The 18,484-nt window shown below is 51.0% G+C and overlaps 1 protein-coding gene across 12 annotated transcripts in view; it reads left to right on the top strand.

Annotated features, from left to right (window-relative positions):
• Positions 1–18,484, top strand: part of SCTR (secretin receptor) — an 89,205-nt gene that overhangs the window by 28,995 nt on the left and 41,726 nt on the right. For 8 of the 12 annotated variants that reach the window (XM_070581125.1, XM_070581126.1, XM_070581119.1 and 5 more), the window contains exons 2-3: positions 284–404; positions 18,330–18,440. In XM_070581125.1, the coding sequence (XP_070437226.1) occupies positions 284–404; positions 18,330–18,440 (232 nt within the window). The remainder of the gene's footprint in view (positions 1–283; positions 405–18,329; positions 18,441–18,484) is intronic. The other 4 variants (XM_070581127.1, XM_070581124.1, XM_070581117.1 and 1 more) reach the window with 1 other exon arrangement.

The raw sequence follows: 18,484 nt of genomic DNA on the forward strand, positions 1-18,484 counted from the left end.
ACTGCTCCTTGGACTCAGGAGCCTCGATAACCTTAAGAACAAGAGTTGCAGTAGACAAGCCACAGATTGTGTAAGTGTCCCAGCTGTCCCAGCTGTGTTGTGAATTCTCTCCCAGGAGTGGCTGCGTCCACCTCGCTGCGGATTAGCAGCTCCTTGCAGGTGGCGGCTTTGCCTTCCTCATTTGAATGCCCATGGTCCAGCCCCATTCCTGCTCACAGGAAGTCCTCATGTGGTAGAATTGAGTTAGTGACAATGATGGGCATTCTTGGTTTTGGACCTGCAGGTCGGAGCCCTCCCCCGACTGTGTGACGTGTTGCGGGTGCTGCGGGAGGAACGGGAGCAGTGCCAGCAGGAACTCTCCAAAGACAGGACAGGAGACCTGGGCGTGGAGCAGCCAACCCCAGGTACGTGGCTCACCTTAGTCCACTCTTGGACATGGATCATGTCCAGTCCCTGTGGGTCGGGGGAAGCTTGTTGTCTAGGCCAGGATGGGGATGTCGGGGGCTGGACCAGCTGTATTCATTCAGATAATCAGCTGGGGGAAGGGTCTAGAGTGATCCTGATGAGCGGTCTACACACACCCAAAAAGCCATCACAACTGTTTGTTTTTCTGGGCTTGTGGATACAGCCAGGATGTTTGTACCATTAGCTTGATGCACCACACTGCATGATGACTTCACCAAGGGGAGAATTACTTGTCAAGGCCGTGTACCTCTCATTCGTTCTTTCACCTTCACTGCCAGTTTGATGAATGAGGTAGTGGGAAAGGCAGCATGGGGTCAGAAAAACCTGGGGTCTGATGCTGGCTGACCCTTACAGGCTGGTGACTGTGGAAAAATTATTTCACCTTCTGACCTTCGGCCTCCTGATCTATGAAATGGAGGTGATAATGTCTACTTCAGCATTATAATGATACATGAGATACAGTATGTTAAATACAGGCGTTTCTCAAATATTAATTTAAATATTAATTATCATTAATCGAGATTTTAAAATTATTAATTAATATTTAAATGTTAATTTTATTTCTATTCCTTTCCTTAGCTTATTTTCTTTGCTTTCCCTCATCTAAAGGTAAGGAGCGGTGTAGCATTAAGAGAGGAATCTGTTACAGGTCTTCGAACAAAGACTTGTCCACGCATGTTTGTAGCTGCTCTAGTCACAATAGCCAAGAGGTGGAAACAACTCAAGTGTCTGTCAGTGGATGAATGGATAATCAAAATGTGGTACTATGTACATACAATGGATCATTATTCAGTCTTAAAAAGGAATGGAGTACTGATACGTGCTACAACATGGATGAATCTTGAAAACATATTAAGTGAAAGAAGCCAGTTACAAAAGGCCATGTATTGCATGATTCCATCTATACGAAATGTCCAGCAAATACACAGACTGAAATTAGACTAGTAGTTCTCGGGGCTGAGTGGTAGGGGAATGGGGAGTGACTGCACAGGGGTTTCCTCTTGGTAGTGGTGAAAATGTCTTAGCACTAGATAGAGGTGATGGCTGCACAATACTGTGAGTGTACCAAATGCCACTGAATTGCACACTTTAAAATGACTAATGGTTAATTTTGTGTTATATGAATTTTCTAAATAGACTTTGCTTTTTAGAAAAACTCACTGTAAAATTGAGTAAAAAGTACAGAGTTCCCATACACTCCCTGCTCCTCCACAAAGACACAGCCTCCCCCACGATCAATATCCCCCTCCAGAGTGGGACATTTTTTACAACTGATGAATCTGCAGTGACACATCATCACCCAAAGCCCATAGTTTACTTTAGGGTCACTTTTGATGTATACATCCTGTGGGTTTTGACCAATGCATAATGACATGTACCCACCATTATATTATCATACAGAGTACTTCTCTGCCCTGAGGAACAGGTGGAGCACAGAGGAAAACAAGGGGAAAGCGCCTAGAAATAGACATTTACAGTTTCCTCCATGTCTTTTCATGGCTCAACAGCTCATTTCTTCTGCATGTGCTGAATGATACTCCATTGTCTGATGTACCGCAGTTTATTTATCCATTCACTTTCTGAAGGACATCTCGGTTGCTTGCAAGTTTTGGCAATTGTAAATAAAGCTGCTCCATGTGGACATAAGGTTTCAACTAATTTGGAGAAATACCAAAGAGCACAGTTACCGGCCCGTATGGTAAGAGCATGTTGAGTTTTGTAGGAAACCACCACACTGTCTTCCAGAGTGGGTGCGCCACTTTGGTCCCCACCAGCAGCGAAAGAGAGCTCCTGTGGCTCCACATCCTCGCCAGCGTGTGGTGTTGTCAGCGCTTCATTTTGTTTTCTTTTTAATTGTGGTAAAATACACATAAAATTTCCCGTCTTAACCATTTCCAAATGTACAGTACGTGGTGTTAAGTATATTCACATGGCTGTGCGTCCAGTCTCCAGAACTTTTTTCATCTTGCCAAGCTGAAACTCTGTACCCATTAACAACAACCCCCTTGTTCCCCTGCCCCTCCCCCCCCGGAAATCTCCATTCTCCTTTCTGTTTTTATGAATTTGACTGTTCTAGGTACCTCATGTAAGTGGAGCCATACAGTATTTGTCTTTCTGTGGTTGGCTTATTTCGCTTAGCCTAACATCCTCAATGTTCGTCCATTTCGCATGCATCAGAATTTCCTCTTTAGGGCTGAATAATATTCTACTACGCTTTGTGTATCCATTCATCCATGCTGTAACACATGGCAAGATTTCCCTTCATAACACTGAATTGCGGGTATACACTACATTTTCTTTATCTATTCATCCGTGGATGGGTTGCTTCCACCTCTTGGCTATTGTGAATATTGGTATTCTATTGTGAACATGGGTGTACAAATCACTCTTTGAGACCCTGCTTTCAATTCCTTTGGGTGTATGCCCAGAAGTAGAGTTGCTGGATCATATGGTAATTGTATTTTTAGTTTTTTGAGGAACCACCATACTGTTTTCCACAGTGGCTGCACCATTTTACATTCTCACAAGGGCTCCGATTTCTCCACATCTCCACCAACACTTGTTATTTTCTGTTTCTTTCTTCCTTTGTTTTTTGATAGTAGCCATCTTAAAGGGTGTAAGGTGATATCTCCTTGTGGTTTTGATCTGCATTTCCTTAATGACTGGTGATGTGGAGCATTTTTTTCACGTGTTTGTTGGCCATTTGTATATCTTCTTTGAAGAAATGTCTATTCAAGTCCTTTGCCCATTTTTAAATAGAGTTGTTTGTTTTTGAGTTGTCGGAGTTCTTTAAATAGGGTTGTTTGTTGTTGAGTTTTAGGAGCTCTTTATTGTTCTGGATGTTAAGTCCTTGTCAGATATATGATTTGCAAATAATTTCTCCCATTCTGTAGATTGCCGTTTTACTCTGTTGATGGTGTCCTCTGATGCACAGAAGTTTTTAAATCTGATGTAGTCCAGTGTATCTATTTTCACTTTTGTTGTCTGTGCTTTTGGTGTCAGAATCAAGAAATCATTGCCAAATCCAATCTCCTGAAGCTTTCCCCTTATGTTTTCCTTTGAGAATTTTATCGTTTTAACTTTTATGTTTAGGTCTTTGGTCCCTTTTGAGTTAATTGTTAGATATGGTAGAAGGTGAGAGTCCAACTTCATTCTTTTGCATGCGAATATCCAATTTTCCCAACATCATTTGCTGAAAAACGATCTTTTTCCCATTGAACAGTCTGGGCACCCTTGTCAAAAATCATCTGACCATATAGGTGAGGGTTTATTTGTGGGCTCTTTATTCTATTCCATTGGTCTATATATCTATCCTTATGCCAGTATCACACTGTTTTGATTACTGTAGCTTTGTAATAAGTTTTGAAATCAGGAAGCTTGAGACCCCAATTTTATTCTTTGTTGAGATTATTTTGGCTATTCTAGGTCCCTTGAGATTCTACATGAATTTTAGGATGAAGTTTTCTATTTCTGCAAATAATGCCATTGGGATTTTGATAGAGATTGCAAATAAATCTGTAGATTGCTCTGGGGAGCATTGACATTATAACAATATTGCGTCCTCCAATCCATGAACACAGGGTGCCTTTCCATGTATTTGCGTCTTCTTTAATTACTTTCAGCAACAGCTTGTAGTCTTCAGCACGCAAGTGTCTCTCCTTGTTGGTGAGGTTTATACCTAAGTATTTTATTCTTTTCTGTGCCGTTATAAGTGGGTTTGTCTCTTAATTTCCTTTTCAGGTTGTTCCTCACTAGTGCATTGGAGTGCAGCTAATTTTATGTGCTGACTTTGTATCTATCCTGCAACTTTGCTGAGTCCATTTGTTAGTGGAATCTTTAGGGTTTTCTACATTTAAGATCATGTTGTCTGTGAACAGAGAAACTTTTACTTCTTCCCTTCCAATTTGAACGCCTTTTATTTCCTTTTCTTGCCTGATTGCTATGGCTAGGACTTCCAATACTATGCTGAATACAAGTGATGAATGTGGGCTTCCTTGTCCTGTTCCTGATCTTACAAGAAAACTGTTCAGTCTTTCACCATTGAGTATGATGTTTGCTGAGGGCTTTTCATATATAGCCTTTATTATGTTGAGATAGTTTCCTTCTATTCTTAGTTTGTTGAATGTTTTTATCATGAATGGGTATTGAATCTTGTCTAATGTTTTTATGCATCAATTGAGATGATCATATGGGTTTTGTCCTTCATTCTTTAATGTGGGGTATTACCTTGATCAATTTTCGTATGCTGAAATTTCTGTGTGTTAATCTATCCTTGCACTGCAGGAGTAAATCCCACTTGGTCATGGTGTATAATCCTTTTAATGTGCTGTTCAATTCCATTTGCTAGTATTTTTTTGAGGATTTTTGCTTCACTATTCATCAGGGATATTGTCTATAATTTCCTTTTCTTGTAGTGTCTTTGTCTGGCTTTGCTGTCAGGATAATGCTGGCCTCATAGAATGATTTTGGAAGTCTTCCCTCCTTCAGGTTTTCGGAAGAATTTGAGGAGGATTGGGGTTAATTCTTCTGTAAATGTTGGTAGAATTCATCAGTGAAGCCATCTGGTCCTGGGTTTTTCTTTGTTGGGAGATTTTTTAATTACCAATTCAATTTCCCTGCTAGTCAGAGGTCTGATCGGATTTTCTGTTAGTTCATATTTCCATCTTGGTAGGTGGGTGTTTCCAGGAATTTCTCCGTTTCACCTAGGTTATACAGCTTGCGGGTGTACCGGCCATGCACATCCTTTTGCAATACTCTTTTCTCTCTAAAGCATGGCTCTTATTCTTGAAATTCTCGAGCTGTTGGTTGTCCAGTTTCTCATTGTCTACCATGGCCAGGCCGGTGACTCCTCTCCCACGCCACCCACGGGGCTGCGCCGACACTCCCAGGAGCTCAGCCTCCGCCAGAGCTGCTATGCCTGCCGGCTTCTTCCCTCCTCTCACCTGCCTCTGCCGAGGCCCTCTCCTGCCTGTCCTGCTTCGGCAGCTCCGTGAAGACAACCGTCTGACCAGTAGTGGCAGTGGTGACAGAATACCTTGTGAGCTGAAACTGCGAGGCAGCCTCACCCCCTTTCATGTGAATTTTACCTCAGTTTTTAAAAAGAAAGAAAGAAAAAGGGAGAAGAGGGGAGAGGCCCAGGCTTGTGAATTAGACAGACTGTGTGATCTTGAACAAGTTTTTAATGTCTCGGGGCCTCAGTTTCCACATTTATTTTATGGAGCTGGTGTGATATTAAAAACACTCGTTCAAAAACTATTTAGTACTTACTGTTACGAGGTGAGAATGGTGAGAATAAGGGATATGATGGTGGGAAGATAAGGAACGTGGAGCCCTCTCTTATCACTTAGGCATGTACTTTGCTGCACGCGGCAGAAGCTTGGTACTCCAGCTTCGTCCGATAGGAGTCGGTTTGCACGTTACAAAAAGTCCAGGACTGGTGCAAAGTTCCAGGATGTCGTCAGATTCCATGTTCCTTCTTTCTGCTTCCTGTGTGGTGTCTGCCTCATGGTGGTAAGAAGGCTGCTGCCCCTCCCGGGAGGAGAGGACAGTACCTGTGCTTCTGACAGGAAGAAGAAGAAAGCCACAAGAAGGAAGGGTGAGAAGTATCGGGAAGCCAAACTTTCCTAAATCTCTCCAGGTGACTTCTGCTCACACTTCACTGGCCAGAACTGAACTCCATGGCCCTCCCAACCCCCCGGCTACAACTGAGGCTGGAGATGGAGATTTTTAGCTGTGCACGTGGCCACCTTGAACAAAATCATGTTCTGTTAATGAGAAAGAAGAGGGGAACGGGCAATAGACAGTCTCTGCCACAGCCATTAAAACTGTTTGTGGAGAGAGACGTTGATGAAATACTCACGAGTTGATGTAAGACGGCAATGAGCTAAGTAGAGTGCAGTATGTGGCTCTGTGTAAGCAGGCAGTGAGGGCTCTTGACCAGTCTGCAACTCCGGGAAGGCTGTCCTGAAGAAGTGATGTTTCAGCCGGGATGTGAGGATGCATAACGGTTATTAGGCAAAGAGAAGGAGAAAGAGCGTTTCCAGAGAGAACAGTGGGGCACCCCTGTGGCAGGAGGGGGCCCCGGTGCATTTGAGGAAGGCCACTGTGGCCAGAACACAGCTTAGAGTCCAGTCGAGAGGGAGCCTGCTGCAGGACGTGCTCTTGAGGCAGCGGGGTCACAGGCCCGAGGACCTCAGAGGCCACACGGAGGATTTTCCTCCTCATCCTGAGGGGGTGTGCGAAGCCCTGGAGAGTCTTACGAGGGAACTAATGGGATCATCTGCATTATGAAAAGATCATCTTTGCCACAGTGTGGAAGGCGGATTGCAGAAGAAGAGTAAGTTCAGAGAGGCCTGTTGGGAGGCTGGCGGTTTGGGCAAGAGATAATGGTCATTGGGACTAGAGAGGGTGTCCTCATTTGGGTTCCCCAGAAGCAGGCCCTGGGAGGAGGATTCAAATGCAAGTAGTTTATTTGCAGGTGATTCCAGGAAAGATTAGTATGCATTTGGGAAGCTAATCAGAGAAGGGAAGAAGCCAGTAAACAGGCTATTGCTGTGGGCAATGGGAGCTTTGTCCCCCTGGGGAACTTCAGGAGCCCAAGAGAACAAGCACCTCAAAGTGGCCAAGGAGCTGGAGTATTTGTCTCCATCAGTCAGAGCCTGGGGCTGCTTCTGGGGAGGGAGCATTGATTCCCTTGCACTTCCAGCCTGCTGTGCTTGGGGGCACAGTGGGCTCCGATGGCTGGAGAAAGGCCCAGACAAAGAATTCAGGGGCCAGTGTTTGAGAGTGAGTTTGGCGTGTGCAGAAAAGACGAAAACCAAGGAGACACGGCAAGGTCTGCTCCAGAGGGGCCTCAGGTGGAGGGGTGGACACTTGGAAAGGCTATTTAGGCGGCAACACTCACAGGACAAGGGGATGAATTGGCTCAGGGGCCAAGTGGGAGAGTGCATGTCCAGGATGACCCCCAAGTGTTCGACCTGAGTGACTGGAGGAAGAAGTGAAGGAAGACCAGGTATTTGGGGGAGAAGAGACAAAGATCACGAGTTGAGTTTTAGCCGTGTAGACCTGAGAATGCAGAGGAGGGGCCAGGGCTAGGGATAAACTTCTGGACAGGTGGCAGTGAGGCTGAGGATGCTCTAGGGGATGTGGTGGGAGAGGAAGAGGAGATGCCCAGGAGCGGGCCTGGAGATGCCCAGCACTCCTCATCAGGAACAGCCAGAGGCGGGAGGAAAATCAGGGTGTCAGCGGTGGCAGAGGCCAAGCAGTTTAGACGATGCAATGTGCTGTTGCCAGTTCACCATCCCCTGCGTGGGGGACGGGGACAGGATGACTGTCTCGCATAGTTCGAGCCCTTCCTTTCCCTCTGCTGGCTATGAAACCTGCTTGTGGGGAGCCAGACCGTGGTCTTGCGTTCCCTGTAGGCACCATGGAGCCTGAGCCTCCTGATTTCCTGAGCCCTCCTTCTACCCCAGAAACTGTGTCTGGAACAGCAGAGAGTGAGGCACCGACAAGGCCAGCCTCGGGTGCTGCAGAGTTAATAGCTGCCCTCTGCCTGCCTGTGCCCAAGCTGAATGCCTAAAATTCCAGTGACAGGGCGTGGGGCTTTCATTTAGCCCTGAGAGACAAGGTCTAGAACACCCAGCCTCTTGGAGAGATGAGGGCAAACTTCAGTTCACACTGAGAAGGAAGAGACAGTTATTTTAAATATTAGCATCTGATGTGTTTAAAATGTCCCATTGCTCTCCATTGGTTCCGGGGTGAATTCCAGCACCTGTCTTGGCCATTGTCCATGCCTCTACCCTAAATATTTCCACTTGGCTCAACCAAATTGTTTACAATTTCCTGACTGTGTCCGTTTCTCTCCTGCTCTGAACCTTTGCACATGCTGATCCCTCTGCTACAACACTATTCCCTCTTCTTCACTCTGCCAACCAGTCTCCTTTTTAGACTCCTCCAGGAATGATTTCCTGAAAGCCCATGGCTCTGCTGGTTGTGCTGGCCACCCTGACCCCTGCAGTGCCCTCCATTTCTCCCCTTCTCACATTTCTGCTCAGCATCGTTGAGCCGTGTTTGCTGGACTGTCCTCGCCTCAGCATAAGCAGGGACTGTGACACTTTCCTCTTCTCCTCAGTGCGTGACACAGGGTCTGCACCCACTGAGTACTCGGGGTATGTGTTTGTTGAATGACTTCCTAAGTGAATGAGTGAGTGCAGATACTTGACCGAGAGCAGGGAGAGAGGAGAAAACAAGACAGCTGGCCCCAAGGAGAGAGTGGAGGTGAGGCAGAGCCTTTGAGGTAGCGGAGGTCCCCACAGAGGACGTGGGTGGCTCCCAGCTTGCCCAACTTGTCGCAAACTAGATGAGGTGTAGCCCATGTCCCCAGGGAGGGCTGTTCTGACCTGGGCGCCGCGAGGCGAGCTCCTCGCCCTCCTGTGTCCTCCCACAGGAGCAGGGAGAGGTTTAGCCTGGCCCGCGCAGGCCTTCGGGGACCCCGTTGGCTGCGGCCTCCCGCTCAGCGTCTGGGGTCCCGACTTTCCTGCGGGGCTCGCGCGGTGCGGGCTAGATTTGCTGCCGGGAGGACAGTAGAGGGCGCTGCGCCGCCAGGCCGCTCCCCACCGGATCCGGGGCTGAGCGCGCGCTGAGGCCGGGCTGCCGGGCAGGGGCGCCGGGGCCCGTCTCAGCGCCCCTGCTGCCTCTCTGCGGTCCTGGGCGAGGGACTTCGCTGCTCACGCCCACTTTAGGATGGGGATGATAACCTTACGACCTCATGACATTGTTGGGAGCCCGTGAGGGCGGGGATCTCAGCGTGGCGGGGAGCCTCTCCCGGGGCCTCTGCCCCCGCCCCGTGGCGCCGCAGGGCTGGCCTCTGCAGTGGCTGGGCGGGCGCCCCTTGGGCCCTCTGCCCACCGCAGGCTCAGCCCCGGCCCCGGGGCTCCTCACCCTGGACCCTGCCCAGTCACCCTGTCCAGGCCGACCTCACATTGCAGTAGTCGAGGAGGCTGGTACCCGGGTCCATGGTGGACTGATCTGGAACAGGTCTGGTCATCTTTCCCTGAGGCCCCCATGTGGTCCTAATTGTGCCTCCAGGGCTGGGGAAGCTCTTTAGGGACTCCTGCCCCGGTTCTGCCTCCTGCTCCCTGAGGGAGAGAGAGGAGACCCGGTAAGGCCAGGTCACACCCCCTTCTTCGGGACCACACTCTCTTCCAGTGAGAAAAGGGCTGCACTGGGTTTGCAGTATTTGCAAATGTTTGGCAAATATTTTGTGTTTGGCAAGGCCCTGGCGGCAGAACCCAAGACGACCAGGCAGGTGGGTGAAAGGGTGGCCAGGCTGGCCCTGCCCCTGCCACCAATGGCTCAGGCCACTTGGGTTTCTTTGCATATTGGCCTTCTGCATTTTTCATTTAGGAAAAGGGGTCCGTTGCTTTGAAAATCTGGTTTAAAAGCCCCTAAGGCAGAAGATGTCCCAGGACCTCGCCTGCTGGAAAAATCCTCAGGCTCGCTCTTCTGAGAGGTTGAGAAAGACCAGCCAAAAGATTCATGGCAGAGTTTCGAATGGATGTGGTGGCTGTGGGGGACGGTTCCCTCAAAGACTGAAAAGGGAGCAGAAATGGAGGGGTAGAGCTGTAGCCGGTGGGCTCAGCCTGTCGTGTCCCCGTCAGAATCAGGCTGAGGCTGAGGCCACCTGGATGCGGGCCCAGCCCCAGGACTCAGGCCCAGGCCCTGCTGGTCACCGCAGCTCCCCTGAGGAGCGTGACTCCTGAATTCCCCAGGCCACCAAGGCCCACCGGCCCACAGGCCCTCTGTCCCCAACATGGATCTGTCCTGACACCCCAGGCGGAGAGGGGCCAGCGGGACTCCGCTGGGGGTGAGGGGTTAATGGTTAAGCTGCCGAGTCCTCCCTGGGGGGGTGGTTAATGTTTGAACACCCGACAAGTCACAGGAAACGCCACTCACAGAGCTGTCACCAAGCCCAGCACACTTCTCATAAATGAAAAATTAACTCTTCAGCTATTCGGGTTGGGCGGCCAAGGCCTTCCCAGCTGTCTGTGGGAGCACTTGAGGGTCACCCTAATAGCTGCGGGGCCTGCTCTCCCAGGCTATTTATTGCTCCGTTGACAGAAGCTGATGCCTCCTCAGAGCTGGCTGGTGGAAGTGCGCTGGCTCTCCCTAGGGAAGAATGTTCCAGAGAGAATGGCGTGGTGCAGGAAAGGTGTGGGCTTGGCAGCCACGCAGACCTGGCCTGTGCGCTGCTCTGTCACTTAGGGGCTATGTGATCTTGAGCGAGACGCCGAGCCTCTCTTGTCCTTAGTGTCCTTGCCTTCAAAATGGGTACATGCCTTGCCCTTTTTCTCCTTGTCTCTGCTGGCTCGTAGCCCCCTCCTGAAGAAGGTGGGCAGGAGGGAACGGGCTGGCTTCCTTTTATTGGGGGGGGGGGCTTTTTTTTAATTGAGATGTATTTCACATGATATTAACAATTTTAGAGTGAACAATTCAGTGGTGTTTGCTCCATCCTCCACGCTATGCAACCACCACCTCTATCTAGTTCCAGAACATTTTCATCACCCCAAAATAAAACCCTGCACCCACCAAGTAATCACTCTTATCCTCCCGTCTCGACCCTGCCCTGGATCCACTAATTTCCTTTCGTTTCTATGGATTTACCAACTCTGGACTTTTCCTGTAAGTAGAATCATACAAGATGTGACCTCTCGTGTCTGCCTTCTTCCACCGAGCACAATGTTTCCAAGGGTCCTCCGTGTTGTCACGTGCCTCAATATTTCATACATGTATGTGCTGGCGCCGAACGCAGTTTTCTCTAATAGGCATTCCCAGCTCCCCTTCTGGTCCCTTCTGGGTCCTGATGGTCCTCGGTAACCAAACACCTCCCCCCCCACCCCCCGCCCCGGACCACCCCCCCAAACCTGCCCACAGCTCACTTCTCCCATCCTTTCCTCAGCACAACTGATCTGGGCTCATTTTTCAGAAACAAGGAACTTATCTTTGTATAACATTTGAGACTTTTTTTTCTTAGTTCTTAAACTGTGCAGTAAGTACCACTATTATCCCCAGTTCACAGATGAGGAAATTGAGGCTCTGAGAGGCCCAGGATCACCCAGAGCTGAAAAATGACTCAGGCCAAATCTTTTGACTCTGAACCCTGAGCATTTTCTAGTTTGCAATCCAGACTGAGCTGTGACTGACTAATTTCTAACCCTCTCAAGAAAGGATTTGCATTAGAAAAAAGAGAGACTGTCAATGCCAATTAATCTCTAATTACTGTGAGGGGGCATGAAAGGAAGCGCGTTAGGCCAGGTGAGGAAGAGTTCGTGGGGAGGGTGAGGAGGATTCTGCAGGGCGGGGCACAGTCCCTGGAAGGAGAGGGCTCGTTGCACAGTGCTCAGCGCTCACCTCAAGCGGCCTCCTGGAGGGGGATGAGCCAGCCTGCTCCAGGGAAGCGGCGCTCAGCCTCAGGTTCAAAGGGTCCTTCATCTCACCTAGTGCAGCCTCCATTCAACGCCTGGAGCATTTCCCAGCCTCCTAAATCCGTGGCCCTCTCTGCTTGAATACTTTCAGGGATGGGGAACTCACTATTCCCAAGACAGTCATCCCATGGAATGGTTGTGCTTCTTGGTTCAAAGAGAAACATGCCCAGACTCTTCAGCCGTTCCTCCTGTGCTGTTTTCAAACACTTTGCCACCCTGGGACTTCAGTTCCTTAACCTGAGCCTGATCACCTCTGTGTATGGTCCAGCCATCACTATCATCACTTCCTTGACCTAAATGCTATAGGTCAGGTCATTAGCAAAACCAAGGAAACTCTCCAGGCTGCCCCTTGGATGGCCTAGGAATGGGGCCGGGGTGAGCTGAGAAAGGCAGAGGGAGGTGTGATGAAGCCAGGAAGCCGGCTACTGTGCAGGAACTCCTGCTGAGCTACTGTGGGACTTGGAGAGGAGGAAGGGTGAGTGGAGGTGAGCTGGTTCATGGAGGCGTCTGGGGATGGATATGGCAGCCCAGGCAGGAGGAAAGAGTTAACACTAGCCAAAGCAGAGGCTAGAAGAGGACAGGTCAGGGCAAGATACGAGGCGCTTGGATTCCCTGGTAATCCGCATTAGCAGGGGGCGTAGAGGGACAGAGGACCCACTGCGCAGTCCAGCATGGCCCCGGGGGCCTGGCTTGATCCTGCACCTATGTCACTGCAGCCTGACACATTGCTCCCGAAATAGTCTCAGGTTATCGTCAGGCCATCTGAGCTCATTTATAAATAAATCAAGGACTGGGGGATGGCTGCTCTGCTCTGGGTGAACGCCGGGCAGACTTGCGGTTAGCAGGCTGTACACCAGGCTCTGGGCTGGGGGCGTGGATCTAAGAGATCCCCAAGGTGCTGTCCTGCCTCGCAGATCACCTTTCCCCTATTCCGGCCCCCTCCCCACCACCAGATCTGCCTCTGGGGCCAGTTCTCCACGAGTGGTGGGGGGGGGTGTGTGTAATGTGGCGGCTGGACAGGGCAGACGGAGCTGATGTTACAGACTGTCTCTCTGGGGCTTCACAAGTGTAAAGGAGACCACTATTTGTCCACGAACTCCAGAGGGAAAAATAGAACTTTCTCCATTTTCAATAACTGTAACTCCATTCTCCTAGGATGGCAGAAACCTAAGCCTTGGTAGTTTCTGGATCTTCCCTGCAACTTGCCCAGGGGTTCAGAGATTCACATAGCACCATGGTGTCCCAGGGGAGCCCATCTGGTCTTGAGCTTTGTTCCACAGAGTGGTGGCTGAGAGATGCCTGACTCGGGCCCCATGGCCCCTTCTGTGCTTCACCAGGAGGCATGGGCTCTGCAAGGCTGTCTGTGGTCCTGCCCATCTAGACGCATCCCCCTACCCTTTCTCCTCTGGGCTGTCCCACCATCCGGGCTGGCTGGGAGGCAGGTCCTCGTGCCTCTTTCTGGAACCTCCTGTATCCTGCTCATCACTCCCCCTCCTGTCTCCCCAGTCTGAGGGAAGTCTTGCTCCCTTTCTGTTTTCTCCCAAGCATTTTGTTTGCTCCAGAATTATTCTTCATCCCCCCAGGGGCCTTTGGAAACCCAAACCTGGAAGATAAGTTTTCCTGGCCTCCTCTGAAACCATGAACCAGTAATCTTAGGAGGAAGGACAGAGAAAGGGAAAAAAATACCAGAAGAAAAAAAAGAACAAAGGTTAATGGATCAGAAAATATTCCACTGCACACACAAATCATTTAATTCTCACAAAAAACCTGAGGGATGTTACTACGCCCATTTTATAGATGAGGAAACTGAGGCTCATGGAGGTAAGTGGCATGCCCAAGGTAGATCTGGGTCCAAAGCTCCGTCTATCTCCACCACACCACCTCCTCAACCCAGTGTCCCATGCTATCCTCTTGGGCCATGGGTATTTGGCACCCCCTGTGCCCCCAGGTGGTATTTGTGATCTGATGTTGTCTTTTCTTGTTTACCCAGCCTTCCACCTCATCCTCCCCAGCCAAGCAGTCAGTGGTGGCAGGGGACGATCAGAGATGGCAGAAGGGTAGGAGGCATGCCCCTCGCCGTGCCCTGGCCCTGCATGCGCCCACAGCAGCTAATTTGTGTTGCTCTCAGCCCCGCCTTTCCAGAGGCGGGGAGCCTCCCTAGTGGCTCAGGAACTGTAGCCCTGTTTACAAAGCTCCTTGATCCCTTAGTTCCTTGGAGTCCCCTCACCCCCAACTCAGGCAGCGAGCTTTGCTGCTCTGGATCTAAAACTACCAGGATCCCACAGCCACCCGAGTCCTGTGCTGTGTCCCTCCCTGCAAGAGGTCCGGGAAGGCTGGGGTCAGGACCAGATGCTTGTAGCTGAGCCGTGTGCTGTGGACCAGCTAACAGTGCAGACAGTGAAGCCGAGGCTGGGAGCGGGTGGCTGTGTCGCAAGTGCTTAGGACTTGAGCAATGTCGTGTGGAGTTAGCATCCAGGCCTGCAGCCACCAGGGGTCAGCCAGCCAGGTGGGACCCTTCCTTGGGCTGAGAAATGGGAAGGCTAGTGGGATCTCAGCTCCACCAGGATCAGCTTGTCACCCTGCAAACGTCACTTTGCCTCTTGGAGCCTGGTTCCTCATCCCTGCCGTGGGGCACTGACCATACCTGACCCTTATGGGCACACAGTGTCTGATGCATGTCCAGCACGGGCCTGGCTGGCCCCTTCCCCAGCCTTTCTCTACATGACTGATATGAAGGGTGTGCAGTGAACCCCATGCAGGGGGACCCCCCTTACTGTGAGGGGAGCCTGCTCCTCTCTCCCCCTCACCCCTCACCACCAGCGACTGCCACCCTGCCTTCTGCCAGCACCAGGCCAGCATCCCTGTTGGCCCAGCCTGACATGACCCAGGTCAGGAAGACTGCCAGACGCCCTGGCATCCTCCCCATCTGTCTGGCCAGCCGGACATGGGTCATCCTGCCTCATGAGCTGGTGACATCAGCCAGCGCCCTGGCTGACCTGGCCAGCGCAGCCCTGAATCCTTTCTCCCAAAGTGAGAAAAGAGGCTCCTGTGTTTTTCCATGGTGGGGAAGTGCCCCCACTGCTTCCGAAATAAGGGATGCCGGCCCAGCTGGCGAGGAGGCTGTGCCGTGAATGAGGCATCCTGCCGCTACACCGAGACTTCTGTAGAGGAAAGAGACCCCGGGTCAGCTTCATCCTCCAGACCCCAGATCGGGAGCAGCTCTGAGTGGAGAGGCACGGTGGGCTGTCTGTAAGGGCCCTCCCAGGACCACGGCATCATCCCACGGCATCTGGGGAGGCCAGAGTCACCTGGGGGCCTGCGAGCTCCGGGAGACCCTGCTCAGGCCTGGTGGGCAGCGTCCACAGCTGGAATCTGGATGAGGAGCGCCTGGACAGTGGTGGAACCCTGCCCAGTGCTCTGCGGGGAGCTCAAGATGGAGAGCAGCTCGAGTCCCTCCTCTTCCGGGGCTCACTGTGAGAGGTGGGGTGAAGGTTCCAGAATACCCTGGGTATTTCTCATTTCCCATGTTCCTCGAACGACACGGACACCTGGTCCTTGGTCCCACAGATGCTTTCACTCTCTTGTGGGAGCCCCATCCAGACCCTGCACTCTGTGTCCAGGGTCTCTCTCCTCCATTCCTCTTCCATTTCCTGGCTGCGTGACTCCAGGAACTCACTTCTCCTCACTGCTTTATTCTTTCATTTGTCAAAGAGGTGCCCTGGAGCCCTGCTATAGACTAAGTGAGCTGTGCGTGTAAGCACAGGACGACTCCCGCCACACGCAACCGGAGCCGCCAGGCGGGGGCTGGAAGGCCAGGACCTTAACGTGGAATTTACAAGTCAAGTGGGTGTCGAGGTGAAAGCCTGTGTACAAGGGATGCCTGGCAGGGAATGTACAGGAGCCAGAGGCTCTGTCGTCTCCCTTCGTTTGTTCGTTTGTCACGTTTGTTGAGTACCTACGCCATGCCCAGCCCATCTCGCCACAGGCCTTCAGCAGTGGGCAGTCAGACAGGTTCCTGCTCTCGCGGGCTCTCTGCCCTGGGTGGGGGAGCTGTCTGTACCCACGCACCAAGGCAGAGGTGCTGGCCGCAGTGACCTTCCCTGGCCTCGAGAGGCTGCCTATCTCACCATCTCAGGTTTTCTCCTGGGAGCCAAGGGTAGGTCTGAGCCCAGAAATAGGGGCCCTCCAGTGCCGGCAGGAGGGAGGTGCAGCGTGGAGAGTCTGAGAGCGAGACCTAATGACCACGTACAGCGGCACCACTAGGGAGTAATGACAATGCAGATTCCTGCTCTCAGAATGACTGAATTAGAATCTCTTGGGGCCTGGAGATCTGCATGGTTCACGTGCTCCCAGGTGATTCTGATGTACTCCAGAACCTCTAAAGTGGGACAGGTCACCAGGGAACTTCATTTATAAAGGGGACACAGGTGTTAAGGAGGATATTGATGCTTTGAACCTGCTTGTATTCGTGCCTGAAAAGAGACTCTTGCTCTTTACAAAAGCTGGGAATTTGCCTTCTGGACAATCCAATGACCCCTTCAGACCCGTCTCCCAGTCCCAGGAGCTAAAACTTGCCCTGCAATTCAGAGGATGCCGCCTGGCCCACCCTCCTGGGCCAAGACAGCACAGGAAGGGCCTGAGGGGCAGTGGGGAAGGGAGCTGCCCTGCCCCAGCACCTCTGAGTGCCAGCTGGACCTGGGGTTTGACCTCGCCCTCTCGGCAACCTCAGGAGAAAGGCGTCTGTTTCCCCCAGAAAAGATGAGGGAATGTGCAAGGGCAGCTAGTGCGTGGTGAGGCAGGATTGGAACTGAGGTTAGTGGGACTCAGGAATCCCAGCTCTTTCTGAAGGCCCGTGGGCTCTGGGGTGGAGCGGTCTGTGCTGTGCTCCCCAGACTCAGTGGGGGTGACTGCTCACCTCATGGGTGTCACCTCAGCTCTACTTCCGGCCCCCTCCACACCTGCCCCTTGTGATGTCCTCCCAGTTGGCATGGGTCCCCAGAAGCCTGGCACAAGGAGCAGTTTCCCTGGGTTTCCCGCAATGGGATCAACTTTGAGAGAATTGGTGGGTGATTATGTTAAGCAATAATTTTTAAAAGCAAATTGTACAAATACAAAATGAATACCTGCCAAATATTTTATTTAATTACTGAGAGAACCATTGAGATATTATCACTAGTTCATAGGAGAATTCAAAGCACCTTACATACAAGGCAGAATGCTAAAATGAATTTACAAATAGGGCCGATTACAATTTTGTCCAGATGAAATACGATTGGACAAAATCTATTTGCATGCCTTTGGACAAGAATCATTTGCATCGCTATCAGTTATCTACGGTGTAGAGCTGCAAAATGGCTCAAAGATGATAAAAGGCCAGAGACCCACGGAATGAGACAAACCAGAAGGCTGTGCTTAGGCAGGACCTCATTTTGCGTTGAAGACACCCAGTAATCTTTTTGATTCATTTCAAAGTGTTTCCAGAAATAGGCCACAAATCCAGCGTCAAGAATCTTGAAACAGCTTCAAGATTCAGTGTCTATACGGATAGATATGCACTAGCTGTTTTCCATGTGTTCAGCTCCTCGTTGCATTGGGACCCGGTTATCCTGCAGGGAGGGGCCTCATAAAGGGAACCCCGTGACGTGGAAAGCAACATCCTCAACAATATTCCTACTACAGATGCAGTGGCGACGCTGGTGTAGCCGCTTCCATTGGCCGGGGCAGTGGTTCTCTGTGTGTGGTCCCAGACACACAGCCCCAGCCTCACCCTGTTTGAGATGCACACTCTCAGGCTCTATGAGACTCTGGCAGTGGGTCTCTGTGTTGTAGCAAGCCTTCTGAATGATCCTCACGCAAGCTGAAGTTTGAGAATCATGGGATGAGGGCCCTCAGCCCTGCCATCATGTTAGAATTGCCTGGAAAGCTTTAACACAATATCAGGCCCCACCCAAGACCAATTCAATCAGGATCCCTGGGTGCAGGGCCCAGTTATGTATGTTTTTAAAGCTCCCCAGAGGGTTATACTGTGCAGCCAGGACAGAAGCCCACCGCCACTAAGTCATTTAATGCAAGGTGAGCCACAAGATGTGCCGTCTTTGGCTCTAGAGAAATCCACACCTGCATCCTGAGACTTATGTGAGATGCTGTGTGCGCCTGCCTGCCTGCCTTTATGTCTTCAACACTGAGCACTTACTATGTCGATGGCAGGGGCCAAGGCCCTGAGGATGAAAAGGCACATTAGACACCATTGGTTCCTGATCTCAAGGAGTCAGTACCTCATGGGAATTCCTGGCAGGCGAGGGCGTTGGGGATGGTGACAGGGTGGTGGGGGCGGCCCCTGGTCTACACTCCGTTCCTGTCTGATGCTGCTGTCCTTCTTAGCAGTCTGCGAGGGGCTGTGGGACAACATGAGCTGCTGGCCCTCCTCTGCGCTGGGACAGACTGTGGAAATGGAGTGCCCACGATTTCTCCAGATGCTTACCAGCCGAAACGGTAACCACTCAGCCCAAGGGTCCTCGCAGAGAAGCTGTAGGGTG

This window comes from Equus przewalskii, chromosome 17 (genome assembly GCF_037783145.1).
Source record: "Equus przewalskii isolate Varuska chromosome 17, EquPr2, whole genome shotgun sequence".
NCBI classification, from domain to species: Eukaryota; Metazoa; Chordata; class Mammalia; order Perissodactyla; family Equidae; genus Equus; species Equus przewalskii.